This window comes from Ochotona princeps, chromosome 15 (assembly GCF_030435755.1).
Source record: "Ochotona princeps isolate mOchPri1 chromosome 15, mOchPri1.hap1, whole genome shotgun sequence".
Lineage (NCBI taxonomy): Eukaryota > Metazoa > Chordata > Mammalia > Lagomorpha > Ochotonidae > Ochotona > Ochotona princeps.
The window spans coordinates 20,364,884-20,381,391 of record NC_080846.1 but is presented as its reverse complement, the minus strand read 5'-3'; the positions used below and the strand labels follow the sequence as shown (position 1 = coordinate 20,381,391).

Genomic DNA, 16,508 nt, shown 5'->3' with positions numbered 1-16,508 from the left:
CTGGTAATGCCACTGATCATGTCATCTTGAGGAGCTGCTTAATTTCGCTGCATCTCAATTTGCTCTACCATAAGATAAGATATTATTATTCCACAGTATCTTATTGTATTAGAGCAGCATAAGTTACCACACCTACAACATACTCTTAAAAAGAAAAAAAAAAGTAGCTTTCCACTTTTCCATGTTCATTGCTAACACAAGAACAAAGCTGAGACGTAAATGGAGAAAGGATGCCAACAAAGACATTCTTGAAATTCTTCCTTGAAAATGAGGTTCAATCAAGAAAAGATAAGAAAATACTCGTGCTTCATTTCTCCCCCCCCCCCCACCCTTATCCATCACTGACGACTGAACTGCTTCATTCCCAGGTCTCAAACACATATATGTGGCATATAATACTACATTATAAACTGTTAAGATTATGTCTTAGAAGGTGGACTGAAAACCAATTTTTCATTTAATTCAATGTGACAAATATTAACCGAATACCTTTTTTGAGTAAGGCGCGACAACAAAAAAGATGACTAAGAAAAATCCTTGCCTCAAAGCAATTCCAGATAATTTTCTGGCAGTCATCTCTAGGAAACAATAAAATTCACAAACTGGGCCCTGTATATGCCCTATATCCTTAAGAATAAAATAATAGGGTCTGAGGAAGAGATGTTACAGTAGAAAAATAATAAAAGTAGAATGTTACTTTTAATCAAATTTTACTAATTTCATTAGTCATTGAATTTTTAATGTATAACATTACCTGCCAAAATTTCGGTGTTTCGTGCAGCTATTGTTTTAACTTTTATAATTCCTGATTCAGCAGCCTGCAAGAATCAAAATAATCAAACATAAAACTTACTATCAATATAAATTATCATAGTAAAGAAGTCATATAGGATAGACTCTCAAGCACAAAGTCACTCACTGTCACCTTTTTTATTTTTAAAACATCAGATTCTAACCCTAGTAGTTACAAATACATTAAGTATATAAACTGATAGATTTGATAATTTACAAGAAAATTCTGCACTACAGTTATTGCCTTTCCATGCCTTAAGGCATGTTTGAAATACCGAAATCATAAATGGTTGGAAAATAAATTTTTTTAAACTAATGAAAAATTAGATCCCGCCTCTCCATTTTACAGCATCCCTCTCCAACATTAAAAAAATTCCAAAACACTGCAAACTCAAGTCTACTGTTTCGAACACAGAAAATCAGCATTATTTCTGAGAGTCAAGCATTTTATAACTTAATATTCATTTCGGTTTTCATATTTAAAACACTTGATTATATTATGTTTATGTGGTAATACTGATTATATGATATTTTGCAAAATCTTCCAAAACTGTATTGTCCAATATATTCATCATTAATTCACATAGCTATTAAGCACTTTATACACTCCTAGTCTGAATTTGATATATGGCTATGCCCTAAGTGTGAAATACAAAATAGATTTTGAACACTTAGTATTTTTTGTAAAGAATGTAAGCTATCGTCTAAGTATTATATAGCCTATATATTTAAATACTATTTTGAATATATTGGACTAAATACCAGGGCACTAGAAAAAGTACATGGAAAAATACAATTACTAGGTAAAAATATTTTAGCAGAACTTTTTAAATAGTTTTTTTCACAATGTACTCTTTGTGTAGAATTTTTGAAAACCCCTCATATGCATGGATTTCAAAAAGCTTTATATCAAAATAAGTTCCTTTCAATTTCTTTTTCCACGAATTTCTTGAAGCATCTTTGCATATATGCTATTCTTTTCATTTTAAAGCCATTTCTTTTTCTTTTTTATTTTTAAATAATAAATTCATTTTATTCTTGATGTTTAAATAGTCGAGAGAGATGCATGCCCATGTGAACCATCGATTAGCAGGGCTGAGGAATGGGAAAGAGTCGATGAGGCAATTGCCTCCAATCTCCTTTTTCCTTCTGGTATCTGGGGAAAGTGGAGAGATAAGGGGGGAGGGCAGCTCCCAGCAACCCAACCGTATCAGTACCCAGGAATGGGGAACGTCACCCAACTTCATCCCAGGGTCCCCAATGCGGAGCATTTTCTGAGGATACCACTTAAATGGTTCTGGTAGTTCTGAAATGCTTTTGATTTTGTTGCTCCAACGTTGAGGAAATCCTTCCAAGGTCCACTGGCTAACATAGTCTACCTCAGCGTCTCAATTCACCCAAGTACTTGTCCGGGAGAGCTGTCCAATTAGATCTGCCCTCCATGGTACTAGATGTTTTCTGCAGGCCTCAAGGAACTGGTTGTCATGTCCCCCATGAGCACAGGCCTCAGCAACCATGGAGACCCAGTTCTGACATAGATTCTATTAAAATAAATGTTTCCCTTACTTTTTCAATGTAAAATAAAGTTAACATATATAGATTACATTTGTGGTCCCACAAGGTATTTCTATTAGACAGTACTGACATATAATATTGATATGTTATTTCTATAACAGAAACTTAAAGCTCATTTAGCATACAGAAACAGTGATTTTACGTTACTCTCTATACCTAAAAAATTAATATGCAATGCTTATAAGAAGTTGTATGTTCAAATTTCTCTAATAGGTTGCTACTTACTCATGAAGTGTTTGTAGGCTGTAAAGGTTAAAACTAATTACAGAAGAATACTGCTGTTCTATGGACTCTTTTAGAGCAAGTGCCATAATGCATAAAATAAACTAAAATAAAACAAAAAACACCATTTTAAACTATGCCATGACTAGTAGACCCTTGCTATTTTGTTGCCCCTAAACATGTGAAAGACTCCCCAGCGTCATGCATTTTGGTGCCAAATAATACAGTCTACGTTCCTCTATTAAAACAGAAGTCACAGATACTTGCTTTTTCACATATCTTGGCTGCCCTCTCTTACTCAAGCAGGAATTTAATATGGAGCCTACTGGCACAGGGAAGCAGAGATTAAATTAACATGGCCACTAGTAGAAAAACAAAATCTATTACTAAAGGGAAAGATTGCTGGCTTTCTAATTATTTCAGACAGAATATACAAAAAACACCAGAAGCTTTTGTAAAAATCCTGATGCCAGGTTGCAATCTACTCCAATTAAAGCAGGCTGTCAGTGAGAGTTAGGTATTTTTTAAATCCTCAACTGGCTGTAATACACAGCAATTTTGGGCAACTACTGCTATTATATAAGCAAGAGATGGGGTGGATGGGCATAAGCCAGTAATAATGAAAGAGAATGGATATGGTCAGATTCCGGATACATTCTGAAGATGCACAAACTATTACCAGGTTTACCAGTGCAAAAAATAACGCAGAACACTAAAATTCTTATGGATACTTTATAATACAAAACTCACCTCTATCTCTCTTGAGTGAATTTCTTCCTGGGCAGGCTGAAATTCATCTGCAGTCACTGAGAAGTCCTCTAGTATATTTTAAAAGTTTAACCCCTCTGCCTTCTCACCACAGCCCTGTATACCTTGTATATTTCCCAAGTCAGTATTTCATATTGCTCCAAGTATCAATAAAGAGGGGACAGCATGAATCATCACAAAGATCAATGTAACTTATCTAGACTTTCTGAATTCTTATCATGCAAATCTCCTTAACAGTTTACAAAATCATTCTGTAGTATGTTAGAAACTTGTTTGTAGATGTTATATCTAGCTATCAGAAAAGAATTTAAAATCTGTCAGATGCTGTTTTAACTTCCTGAAACAAGCAAGAGTGACAAAAGAATGTGTACATGTTTCATCAGGGAGCATTATTAGGGGTTCCAAAGTGATGTTTCAAAAGATGCACCTGCATGGGAGACCCAGAAGAGGCTCTGGGCTCCTGGCTTCAGATTGGCTCAGCTTCGGCCATTGTGGCTGCTTGGGGATTGATTCACGGATGGAAGATCCTTCTGTATCTCCTCCTCTCTGTACATCTGCTTTTCCAATAAAAATATATAAATCTTTAAAAATATATATGAACAGGCCCAGCGCAATAGCATAGCAGCTAAGGTTCTCGCCTTGAATGCACCAGGATTGCATATGGGCACCAGCTCTAATACAAGTGGCCCCACTTCCCATCCAGCTCTCTAGTCTTGGGACCCTGCACCTGCGTGAGAGACCCAAAGAGGCTCCTGGTTCCTGGCTTCGAACTGGCTCAGTTCTGGCCACTGCAGCCGCTTGGGGAGTGAACCATCAGACGGAAGATCTTCCTCTGTCTCTCCTCCTCTCTGTATATATGACTTTCCAATAAAATAAATAAAAATACATATATGGGTCCGGCACAGTGGCCTAGCAGCTAAAGTCCTCACCTTGAACGCCCCGGGATCCGATACAGGTGTCAGTTCTAATACTGGCAGCTCCACTTCCTATCCAGCCCCCTGCTCTGGCTTGGGAAAGCAGTGGAGGAAGGCCCAAAGCGTTGGGAACCTGCACCCATGTGGGAAACCTGGAGGAAGTTGCTGGCTCCTGGCTTCAGATTGGCTCAGCAACGGCTGTTGTGCTCACTTGGGGAGTGAATCATAGGACGGAAGATCTTCCTCTCTGTTTCTCCTCCTCTCTGTATATCTAACTTTGCAATAAAAAAATCTAAAATAAATAAACAAATCAGTAAAAATATATGAATAACTATTATTTCCCTTTCTAAATTCAAGGAATTACCAAAAGGTCTATTTCTATCTCAGATATAATAAAACTTACCTCACAGCTCATATTTTATATCCAAGTTTTTGTTACAAATATTTACTGAAAAGTTAGTTTCCTCTCCAAGGTACCCTTGCCTTGCTGAGAATTGTCACAATGTTTCCTGAGAACATTTATGTATCAGGCTTCCCTTAACCACTATATCTCTGCATCACACCAAGGGGCCGGCCTGTTTTCAGAAGTATAACCCAGAAAGAGAGACCTTCAGACTCAGAATTCCTCACACTCCTGTTTTTCAAATCTAGTGGGAAGAAAGATCTATATCTTCTTTCTTTTTTTTTTTTAAAGATTTATTCATTTTATTACAGTCAGATATACACAGAGGAGGAGAGACAGAGAGGAAGATCTTCCATCCAATGGTTCACTCCCCAAGGGACTGCAACGGCCGGTGCTGTGCCGATCCAAAGCCAGGAACCAGGAACCTCTTCTAGGTCTCCCACGCGGGTGCAGGGTCCCAATGCATTGGGCCGTCCTCGACTGCTTTCCCAGGCCACAAGCAGGGAGCTGGATGGGAAGTGGAGCTGTCGGGATTAGAACCGGCGCCCATATGGGATCCCGGGGCTTTCAAGGAGAGGACTTTAGCCGCTCGGACGGAAGATCTTTCTTTCCGTCTCTCCTCCTCTCTGTGTATCTGACTTGTAATAAAAATAAATAAATCTCTAAAATAACACCCTCTTCAATCAGAAATCATGCACATCAATAGGGGATCTACCCAACTGCAATTAATGCCTGGCTGAAATTAGACTAATGCTGGGACCAGTGCTGTGGTTTAGTAGGTTAACCTTCTGCCTTTGGTGTCAGCATCCCATACGCGTACCAGTTTGAGTCCTAGCTACCCACTTCCAATCCAGCTCCCTGCTTATAAGCCTAAGAAAGCAGTGGAGGATGGCTCAAGTCCTTGGGTCCCTGTACCCATGTAGGAGACCCAGAGGAGACCCCTGGCTCCTGGCTTTGGATTGGATTACCTCCTGTTGTGTGTTCATTTGGGGAGTGAATCAGTGGCTAGAATATCTCTCTGTGTGTCCCCTCTTCTCTCTGTAACTCTGTCCTTCAAATAAAAAATAAATCTTAAAGAAAAAGAAAAAATGGGGCCAGAGCAGGTGGAGCAATCCTCCTTTCTGTGATGCCTGCCTCCCATATGAGCTCTAATGTGTGTCCTGAGGGCTCCACACTCGATCCAGCTCCTGCTTATGGATTGAGAAGGCAGCAGAGGACGGCTCAAGTCCTTTGGACCCTATACCCACAAAGGAGACCCAGAGGAAGCTCCTGGCCACCAGCTTTTATCAGCTCAGTTCTGATCATGCAGACATTTGGGGATTGAACCAGTGGATGGAAGACCTTTTCTCTATGTCTTCCTCTCTTATAAAATCTGCATTTCAAACAAAATTAATAAATTAAAAAAAAAGAAAAACTAATGCTAACAAAATGCAGGAAGTTATACAGTGATAGTTCAAACTTTTCTGATTTGGGCACCCATCTAGACCCACAAGCCTAGACAGATATCATGTCTTCTTCACCTTTTCTGTAATAAATAAGCTTCTGCAGCTTCTAAGTCTGTGTTTGACTCCTGTATCACTTTACTCCATTCATTCCATTATGCTCTGCATAATAGCCGTAAGCTCCATAACAAACATCTCATTCACCTCTCTGTAATTAATGCCAATCACAGTGCTTTTCATGCAGGAGCTATATAATAAATATTTTTAAACAAACAAATAGAAAGGTTCTAAACACTATCAAAATGAACTGGTGTTACACAAGTACATATAAATGTTAATTTAAACTTACTTAAAAAGGGGGAGGGAGAGCAAGGGCTCTATTGAATAACTGAAAATACCCAGAGAAACTCTGTTCCAGATGTTCACTGTGCCGTAAAGGGCTGCAGCTCAGCTTCTCTGCTAGTCTTCCGGTTTGGGCCTGTTTTAGCAGGTAGGTTCATTCTTGGGATGCTTCCAACCTATACATCACAAATAGCTACAGTCTATTTTTTTTTTTTAAAAAAAGTATTTATTTGAAACACAAAGAGAGAGAAAGATCTTCCATTCACTGGCTCACCCCAAAAACCCACACAATAGCGTGACAAGGATCCATGTATTTGAGCCATCAGGTACTGTCTCCTGGGATGAACACTAGCAGGAAGCTGGAGTGGAACCAGTTAATCAAAATTCTTACTAGGCACTCCTGTATTGGAGAGTTTAAACTAAATTAAGCTGATCAAGATATCAGTTAGAATTGAGATCAATTCATCTAAATCCCAAAGCTTAAAAGTGAGGGAAGGGGGACCCAGAGCGGTGGCACAATGTGTAAACCCTCGCCTTGCATCCTGCGGGGTCCCATATGGGCTGTGGTTTGTGTCCCAGCTGCTCCACCTCCCATCCGGCTCCCTGCTTGTAGCCTGGGAAAGGAGTTGAGGACAGCCCAAAGCCTTCGGACCCTGCACCCATGTGGGAGACCCTTAAGAAGCTCCTGGCTCCTGGCTTGGGACTGGCTCAGCCCTGGCCTTGCGGCCACTTCGGGTGTGAAGTAGCAAAAGGAAGATGTTTGTGTTTCTCCTTCCCTCTGTATATCTGCCTTTCCAATAAAAATAACTTAAAAATAAAAGTGAGGGAAGAGTATAGCCTAGCACTTACAGAAGCAAAAAGGAATGGGTGTTCAGGAGGGAATAACATGTGCCCACTGCTAGAACTATATACAGGGTTACATAAAAACGGTGTTTCTGAAAAATGTTGCTTCCCTTCACAAAAGCTCCTGTTGTTTTAATCATATTTCTCACAACAAGAATAAAGTTCCAAATTAAGATATATTTGCCAATGGTGCAAATTAACTATTCACAGACTACAACATGAACCAAGAACTAAAGAAATGTGAAATTCAAGTTAATGACAACTTAGGTAAAATCATAGCTTCATCAGGTACGAGGAAAATAGAAAGTTGCTGGAATACTTCCAGATGTCAGTTAAAATCAAAAGACCTAAAGTGAAGACAATACTTGAGAGTACTGAATAGGTCTAGAATACCCCCTAGAGGACACTATCCTCCTGAAACAATTATTAAATTGAAAGCAATCAAATTTTCTTCACACAATAACTATACATCTTGAAGGCTTCTAATATGTATATGTATGTGTGTGTACACACACAAACTCTTAAATGGCCATCTATTCAAAATGACTGGTTTGGGCCCAGTGAGATAGCCTAGTGGCTTAAGTCCTCACCTTGCACCCACTAGGATCCCATTTGTGCACCGGTTCGTGTCCCGGCTGCTCCACTCCAATCTAGCTCCTTACTAATGCACCAGGGAAAGCAGCATTTAGACCCATCACCCAAACACAGTTCCAGGCTCCTGGTTTCAATCAGGCCCAGGTCCAGCTATTGCAGCCACTTAGAGAGTGAACCAGCAAACAAAAGATAGATCCCCCTATCTGAGACTCTGCCTTTCAAACAAATAAATAAATAACTATGGAAATTTAGTCTTCAACAACTAACTAGATCGCTGAGCTATACAAATGCTTTGCTCTATAATAGGATAAACACAATGCCATGCTGACACAGCTGTTTAAAAAGGAAAATACTGGGCCCGACATGGCAGCCTAGCAGCTAAAGTCCTCGCCTTGTACATGCCCAGATCCCATATGGGCGTCGGTTCTAATCCTGGCAGTCCAGTTTCCGATCCAGCTCCTTGCTTGTGGCCTGGAAAGCAGTCAAGGATGGCCCAAAGCCTTGGAAGCCTGATTCGATGTGGGAGACCCGGAAGAAGTTCCCGGCTCCTGGTTTCGGATCAGCACAGCTCCTGCCGCTGCAATCAATTGGGGAGTGAATCATGAACAGAAGATCTTCCTCTCTGTCTCTTCTCCTCTCTGTATATCTGACTTTCTGATAAAACAAATTAACAAGTAAATTTTTTTAAAAGAAAAATACTTTATAAACCAAATGATGGTATATAAAATATAATATATAAGAATATAATATATACTATCTATAGTGCAAAAAAATATAAGAATTCCAAAGAAGTAACAAAATAAGCTGAAGTGAAAAGTTAATAAAACAGAAGAAAACATTACTAGACTGACAAACTGTTTTTGCTCAATTAACTAGCTTGCACTGAGTATTCAACACTTATTTCATGAATAAATGAAAAAGTTAATGACGAAACAAATTAGAAAAATATTTATAAATTTGGTTTATTCATGCAATAAATGAATGGGAGAGCTGGAACAAGCAGCTGAAAGCGAATGCAGACCTGAAGGGAAGCAACAATGACAGATATCAGCCAAACAAGCAAACGGGAAAAGGATGATCTGAGGAAAGGACAGACTTGTTTCCCAGCAGTTCAATGGAAGTATGTGGAAGGCATTAACAGATGTGTTCCACGGGCAGCCAAGAACTCAGAGAACAGTGTCCCAGCGAGGCCCAAAGCAGCAGGAAGGAAGCCACCAGCAAGGTAACCAAGAGCTCACGGGAGGCAGAGGAGAGTGCTCGGAGAGGAGAAATGGGCACAGAAAGTCAAAACACAGCAGTTCCAAACAGAAAGGATCAGCAGCAGCAAGAAGCAAGCAGAAGGAGGAGGGCAGGAACTAGCCAGGCATGCTGTAAAAATATGTGCACCCGGTACAGTGGGAGCAAAGCAAGAGGTGAAGGTGGATGCACATGGATTCACATGTTAGTTCTTCCACTTCTCAGTTTTACTACCTTATGCAAATTACCAAACCTCCCTAAACCACCATTTCCTCATCCATAAAAACAAATACCTAAAATACTGCATGAGTCAATGAATGGAAAGTTCCCAGCCCAGTAGAAAACACTATTTTACTCAACTCTGAGTTAATTCCAAAGCAAAGCAGTTGCTCATTCATTTTTTGCATTTCCTGCCATAATAACTGGACTATAATAACAAAACCCACTATTTTGCATGTGGTCAAAAACAAGTTACACTTGGATAATAAAAGGAAATCAATTTTTGAAGAAATTTTTGGTTCTGTTTTGGTTTTATGTCAGGGTAATGTTTTAACTTCTTTCTTCTGTCACCAAATATATAATGCCAAGAGGGTAATCAATACATTATTAATTGCAGTTTATATTTTTAATACATAAAATATGGGTTTCTTTCACTAAGCTTATGGGAAAAAGAACACAATGCCAAGAGGAAAGAAATAATAGTACATTATAAAATACTAAACCAAGAGTTCCCTGATCAGCAAATAAAGATTATTCAGGCTCAATTCTTCACTCTCATAAGGGCCAGAAAAACAGGTCCTAGCTGAGGCCAATGACCTGAGCCTCAGTCCCCAAACGTCTTGCTCAATGCAGAACCCTGTTGTGGTGCAGAGAACACATCTCGTTCGTCAAGTCTTCCTCACTCGGCTAACCCAGAAAAATACTGCATACTAAGGAGCTCTACCACAGGGAACTTCTGCATTTTCAGGCAAAAATTTGTGCCAAAAAAACATCTATCAGGCCTGACTAGGCAACAGGAACCTTAAAGTACATAGCCTGGAAAGACTACTTCTGCTTTATTATCAATATCCTTTATGATTCTGCATCATGAAAAGGAACAGAAATAACTCCTTCCAGAAATCTTAATTCTGACCACTTCAGCTCACATGACCTTCACTCCCCTTCCTTTTCCATCATTCCTCTCTGGAACTGATCATCATCCAGTACAGTGTAGGCAACTGTTTTTCTGTCAAGGGCAATCTGCATATTTCAAACATCATTCACAGGTCATACAAAATTACCCTGCTAGACTTTCTGATTTCCAGCCCCACCTACAGTTGTCTTTCCATAGTCACATCAAATGATTTTGCAGGCTTCCCACAGCCCATAGGCCTGGCATTTGCTACCCCTGTATCTCTACTTGGCAATGCAAAATCCCTAACCTCTTTCACTTCCCTCAGCTCCCACTGCCCTGACTAAACTGATGTCCAACCTTTAACCCTTCCATCTTCTTCCAATCAACTGATTTGTTTTTTCTTTTTAAGAATTCAAACTGGGGGCCCGGCGGTGTGGCCTAGCGGCTAAAGTCCTCACCTTGAATGGGCCCCGGGATCCCATATGGGCGCCGGTTCTAGTCCCAGCAGTTCCACTTCCCATCCAGCTCCCTGCTTGTGGCCAGGGAGAGCAGTCAAGGATGGCCCAATGCATTGGGACCCTGCACCCGTGTGGGAGACCCGGAAGAAGTTCCTGGATCCCAGCTTCGGATGGGCAAGCACCAGCCGTTGCGGCTCACTTGGGGAGTGAATCATTGGACAGAAGATCTTCCCCTCTGTCTCTCCTCCTCTCTGTATATCTGACTTTGTAATGAAAAACAAATAAATCTTTAAAAAAAAAAATTCAAACTGCATCTCACAATCCACCTAATTTCAACCATTTTTCTTGCTAAAATTCTTAAGTGTTCAAGATCTACTTTTTTTCTCCACTTCTCCAAAGTGATCCACTGATTTCCTTAAACTTCCCAACACTTCTCTCATCAGTTTGGCCACAGGCCAAACTGCTTTCAACTATGTTATCTTTCCAGTATGCTCCTTATTGTAATTTATGATGTTAAAATTCATCTTTCCCTTGATCAGAAGATAGTATCCCTTCTCAGACTGAAATTCAATTCAGACACTTAGGCCCTTAAAACTCCAGCTTTCTCAGGGAATTTTCTCTATCTCTTCATCCAGGTCCCCCATGTGGATGCAGGGACCCAAGAACTTCGGCAATCATCTGCTGCTTTCCCAGGCTACATGCAGTGAGCTGGATCAAAAGTAGAGCAATGGGCTCCCATCTGGGATGCCAGCGCCACAGCTGGACATTTATCCTGCAACAACATGGCACTGGCTCCCAGCTTAGTAATTTAAGATTTATAATCAAGCATCAGGACTAAAAAAAAAAAAAAGCAGAATTTACTAAGCTTGAAATAGACTAAATATAAAGTATGTCGCTTCATTCCACTTTACTGTAAAAGTACTAGAGAAGCCATCCCTCCCACAACATACATGCAACTGAACTGCAACTTGAGTAGCTTTAAAAATAGTTCAGAGATATTTCTGAGGTACTGTCCCTATGAAGACATGAGAACAAAGTTAATTAGCAAGCAAATCTACAGACGGAAAAGCTTCTTAGGAAAAATTTTCCTTACGGTCTACCTAGTATCTGAGGGAAACATACATAAAAACATACCTGTATCTAAAAAAAAAAAAGCAAAATTTGGCATGGGAATTAATTTACAAGGAAAAATTTAATTGAACCAAAGTATTTCCTCAAAGTCTTCAATTCCTCCTTAAAAGACAGCATCAGTATTGGGTCAATGACCTCATGTTTAAACCTATGACACAGTCAACTTCTTTTTCAATCTCTAAAGTACAGCCTTTAGCACATGCCACTGATTAAACAGATTCTTATAGAGTCCTCAGAGCATGCCGCACATCGGGGACCTGGGAGGGATGGGAGGCTGCGTGGGGCTTCTCCCTTTACCTCACCCTTTATCTCACCCTTTTCCCCAGATACAGGGAAAAAAATCAATAATGTGGAAACAATAGTCTTACCCATTTTCCTGTAGCCCTTGACACTTTGTGCCCTAATCAACTACGTAAAGATTGTCAAAATAAAGCAATTTAAAAAAAAAATTCTTACAGAGCATGTACGTATAAAATTTTCTATTGTAGAAGACAAAATTATATAAGAGCCAGAAAATGAAGGGGGAATAGAGATAAGCCAAGATTGATTAACAGTTACTTAGGTGGCCCCGTGTGGTAGCCCAGCGACTCAAGTCCTCGCCTTGCATCCCCAGATCCCATGCCGGCGCCAATTCGTGTCCCAGCTGCTCCACTTCCTGTCCAGCTCCCTGCTGTGACCTGGGAAAGCAGTTGAAGATGGCCCAAAGCCTTGGGACCCTGCACCCGTGTGGGAGACCTGGAGGAAGCTTGTGGCTTCTGGATTCGGATGGGCGCAGCTCAACTGTTACAGCCACTTGGGGAGTGAAGCAGCAGATGGAAGATCTTTCTCTCTGTCTCTCCTTCTCTCTGTATATCTGTCCAATAAAAATAAATAAAGCTTTTAAAAAAAACAGTTATAGATAGCTAGGAGTAAATTCTGTGATTCTATTGCACAGAAGGGTGACTACAGGTCTATTTCTACTATTGTATATTGCTCTGCAAAACAATAAAAACAAAAAACTACGAATTTCAAGCTTTCACCATAATGAAACATTAATTGTTTAGCTTATTAAAAAAAAAAGGGCCCGGCAGTGTGGCCTAACAGCTGAAGTCCTCAGCTTGAACACCCCGGGATCCCATATGGGCGCCGGTTCTAATCCCGGCAGCTCCACTTCCCATCCAGCTCCCTGCTTGTGGCCTGGGAAAGCAGTTGAGGGCAGCCCAAAGCTTTGGGACCCTGCACCCGCGTGGGAGACCCAGAAGAGGTTCCTGGATCCCGGCTTCGGATCGGCAAGCACCAGCCCGTTGCAGCTCACTTGGGGAGTGAATCATCGGATGGAAGACCTTCCTCTCTGTCTCTCCTCCTCTCTGTATATCTGACTTTGTAATAAAAATAAATCTTTAAAAAGAAAAAAATAAGAGGAGCCCAGGCTGGTGTTGTGGCAAAGTGGATACAGCCACCACCTGCAACAATCAGAATCCCTGGTTCAAGTTCCAGCTGCTCAACCTTGGATCTAGCCTCCAGCACACAGCCTGGGAGAAGCAGCGGAAGATGGCTCAAATGTAATATTCCAGGAAGATTCTGGTTCCTGGTTTTGGCCTGGCCTCTAGCAGCCATCTAGGGAGTCTAACTCTGACTTCAAATAAATAAATAGTTTTTAGAAATGTTTAAGGGATAAGCATTTGGCTTAGTGCTGAAGTCAGCACGTAGGATCCCCAAGCCCCACCCCGCCCCAGCTGCTGCAGACATCTGTGGCCTAAGCCAGGAGGTGGGGGCTCACTGCTCATTCCCTCTTCTCTAATAAATTAAAAAGAAAAAAGTGTTCACTTTGCAAAGTTACACATCGATGAGAATCACAAGCCTCACTCTACCATTACTTCAAAGATGAGGTGCAATTACTAAATCTCCCTCTTGCCAATGTTCAAGTAAAAGGTAATGAGCTTTAATCAAAGTTCTAGATTAAGAAAGGAAGGAGTTCCAGAACTCTACTTACCTGTTTGGAAATCTGAATGCATTTTCCAATAGAAATAATATTGTAAAAAGCAATTAAATTCCCATCTTAACCCACAAAAGCCTAAAATAGAAGAACCAGTTTTTACACGAATTGTTAGAATTAGGAATCGTTTTATTAACACATGTTGAAATCTCAAAACATGTTCTAAATGAAAGTGTTTCTCTTACGAATAACTGAATTCCTTAAAACACTTTACAGTGGCCTAATCTTTTAAAATCACTTGTTATCATTGCCAATAGGAGATGATAGAGAGAAAAGAATGAAAATGAAAATCAGAGAAAATAGCTATTATCTTTTCCCCTCCTTCTGGTACATCTGGTTTGCCATGAGTGACTATCATTTGCTTGTTCTTGGTTCTGTTTTAAGAAATACACGGTGCAGATTTTTGAAGACTGACAGAATCAAAGCATTTACTGAAAAGGCTGACTCTTTAGAAACCTAAAATCCACAGTTTGGCCAAGTCTGAGTTATATAATCTTTATCATAATAAAGGAAGGACCTAATGTGATGGCTTGGTGGGTAAATCCTCGCCTTGCAGGTGCAGGGGTCCCAAATGGGCACTGATTCATGCCCTGGCTGCTCTGCTTCCCATCCAGCTCCCTGCTGTGGCCTAGGAAAACAGTCGAGAATGGCTCAAAGCCTTGGGACCCTGCACCTGTGTGGGAGACTCAGAAGAAGCTTCTGGCTTCTAGATTCGGATGGGTGCAGCTCTGGCCGTTGCAGCCAGTTGTGGAGTGAACCAGCAAATGGAAGATCTTTCTCTCTGTTTCGCCTTCTCACAAGTAATAATAATAATAATAAAGAAAAAATATGTACATAATTATAAGACTATGGAATCCCTTGATGAATTTCATCCAGCCAGTAAATGAAATTTTAAATAAAAAAGGAAAATCATTACTTTTATAACACATCCCTAAAATATCTTACCTCAACAATACAAAAGAAAATTGAGACGAGTTTTAAGATTTTAAAATTGCATCTTAAGAGAAAAAGCCAACAGTGCCTAAATGGCTTCAACTCAAGAAGCAGTTCCAGGATTTACCGTGTATCTGTTAGGAACCTAGGCTTCTCTGATAGAGACAAGTTTCACCTTCACAATCTAATAAAGCCACCTTTTAGCCTTATGTTAAAAACGGTTAAGAAAGAGGTGTTGGCGGCACTTACATACGGGGCTGGCTGCTTTTGATCCTGAACCCCAGCTTGCCATGTGGTACTGCTCTCGGTACCAACACGTCAGTGGCTCCTGTGGGTCTGCAGTGTCTGCGATACAGCAGGTGGCTCTAGACACATCAACACATCCTGGGACTGGTGGAAGCGCAGAATGCCACAAACCAAGGAGGGAAGCTGCTTGCCACGGACTCACAATCCACCTGATGAGCAGTGGTTGTACCAGCACTGTGGAAGCAGGTCTGTCTGCCGCGGCTTCTAAAACCTTACTTGGACAGCCTCTCGTAGGAAAAAAGCCAGAGTGTCCAGTAAACCTAAGCTAGCTCCACGAACTTCTCTCCTAAATCGGGCAGATGCGAGTGAAGAAGGAAACATTTCCAAGGACCTCTCCCAAAACAACCTTAAACAGCCCAACGCCCAGGTCAGGACGGGTGACGGCCCCGGGAACACTGGGACTGGAGGCCGGGGACCATCTTGCCAGGCGAACCCCAAACGGCGCCGGGGAGGCAAGCCCCCCATGACCAGGTCAGGGCGGGCGACGGCCGCCGCGGGAACACCGGACCGGGGGCCACCGCGCCCACCGCGCTCCCGACGCCTTCGATGGTCGCCCGCCGCAGCCTACCTCCTTGACAGGTGGGAATTTCTTCTTGCACTCCAGGGACAGGGCCCGCAGGTCGCTCTGCATATTCTCCAGCAGCTTCTTCACTGCCTCGGGGCTGTTGGGGCCGGACATGTTCCCAGCAGGTCCCAGGGACACAGACAAGCTCCAGCACTGTCAGCCCGCTCTCCCGGCGCCGGCGGTCCTCGAGTGGTCCTGTCCGCCCCGGGGGCTCTGCCCGGACTCCTCGGGGGCCTAGGGCTCCCACCCCCGGGCTGGTCCGTGCGCCCCCCGCAGCCCTCCGTCGACACCTCCGGCTCCTCTTGGAGCCCCGCCCCGCCAGGCTCCACCGGCTCTGGCCGAGGAGTCCACCTGGCGGGCACGTCCTTCCCGCAGCCGCGGGGCCAGGTCACACTGGACGTCACCAGCCAACCTGGCGAGACGCTTCAGCACCCGCTTCCCAGATTCCCCAGATCCCCCAGACTCGCCGACGCCATTAGCCGACTCGCCCACAATTCCGAGCGCGGCCGGGACACGTCAGCCGTACTTCCGGGCACCGCGGCCACCGCCCCCGCCACGGCCAACCCCTGCAGCGAGCCGCCGGTGGGGCGGGACCGGAGGCGTGGCCAGGCTCGGGGCAGGCCCTTTTCCGGGCGGGGACTATTTTCCTCAGTCACGCCCTCCAATACCCTAGGAGGATATGGACCGGATTCCCGGCGTCTAAGTTTCGCTTCCTTTTTCCCTGACAAGTACCTGAACAGAACCTCGAAGAACTCCTTGGCGTTTCTCTTTGAGTATGTTTGTGTCACATGTATTTCCTTGTCTGTAGTATGCCTTCTTTGGGATTAATTCTAATCGTTTGGTCCTTGTTCGTTTCCCACTAAAATCTTCAACTCTCCCCAAGTCTCCGTTATTC

General features: G+C 42.3%; 1 protein-coding gene across 2 annotated transcripts in view; it reads right to left on the bottom strand.

Moving 5' to 3' along the window:
• Positions 1-16,106, bottom strand: part of MON2 (MON2 homolog, regulator of endosome-to-Golgi trafficking) — an 86,458-nt gene extending 70,352 nt beyond the window's left edge. For both annotated transcript variants that reach the window (XM_004582986.2, XM_004582987.4), the window contains exons 1-2: positions 15,617-16,106; positions 755-818 (exon numbers count right to left, since the gene is read on the bottom strand). In XM_004582986.2, the coding sequence (XP_004583043.2) occupies positions 755-818; positions 15,617-15,727 (175 nt within the window). In that variant the 5' untranslated portion in view covers positions 15,728-16,106. The remainder of the gene's footprint in view (positions 1-754; positions 819-15,616) is intronic.
• Between the last annotated feature and the right edge of the window lie 402 nt (positions 16,107-16,508).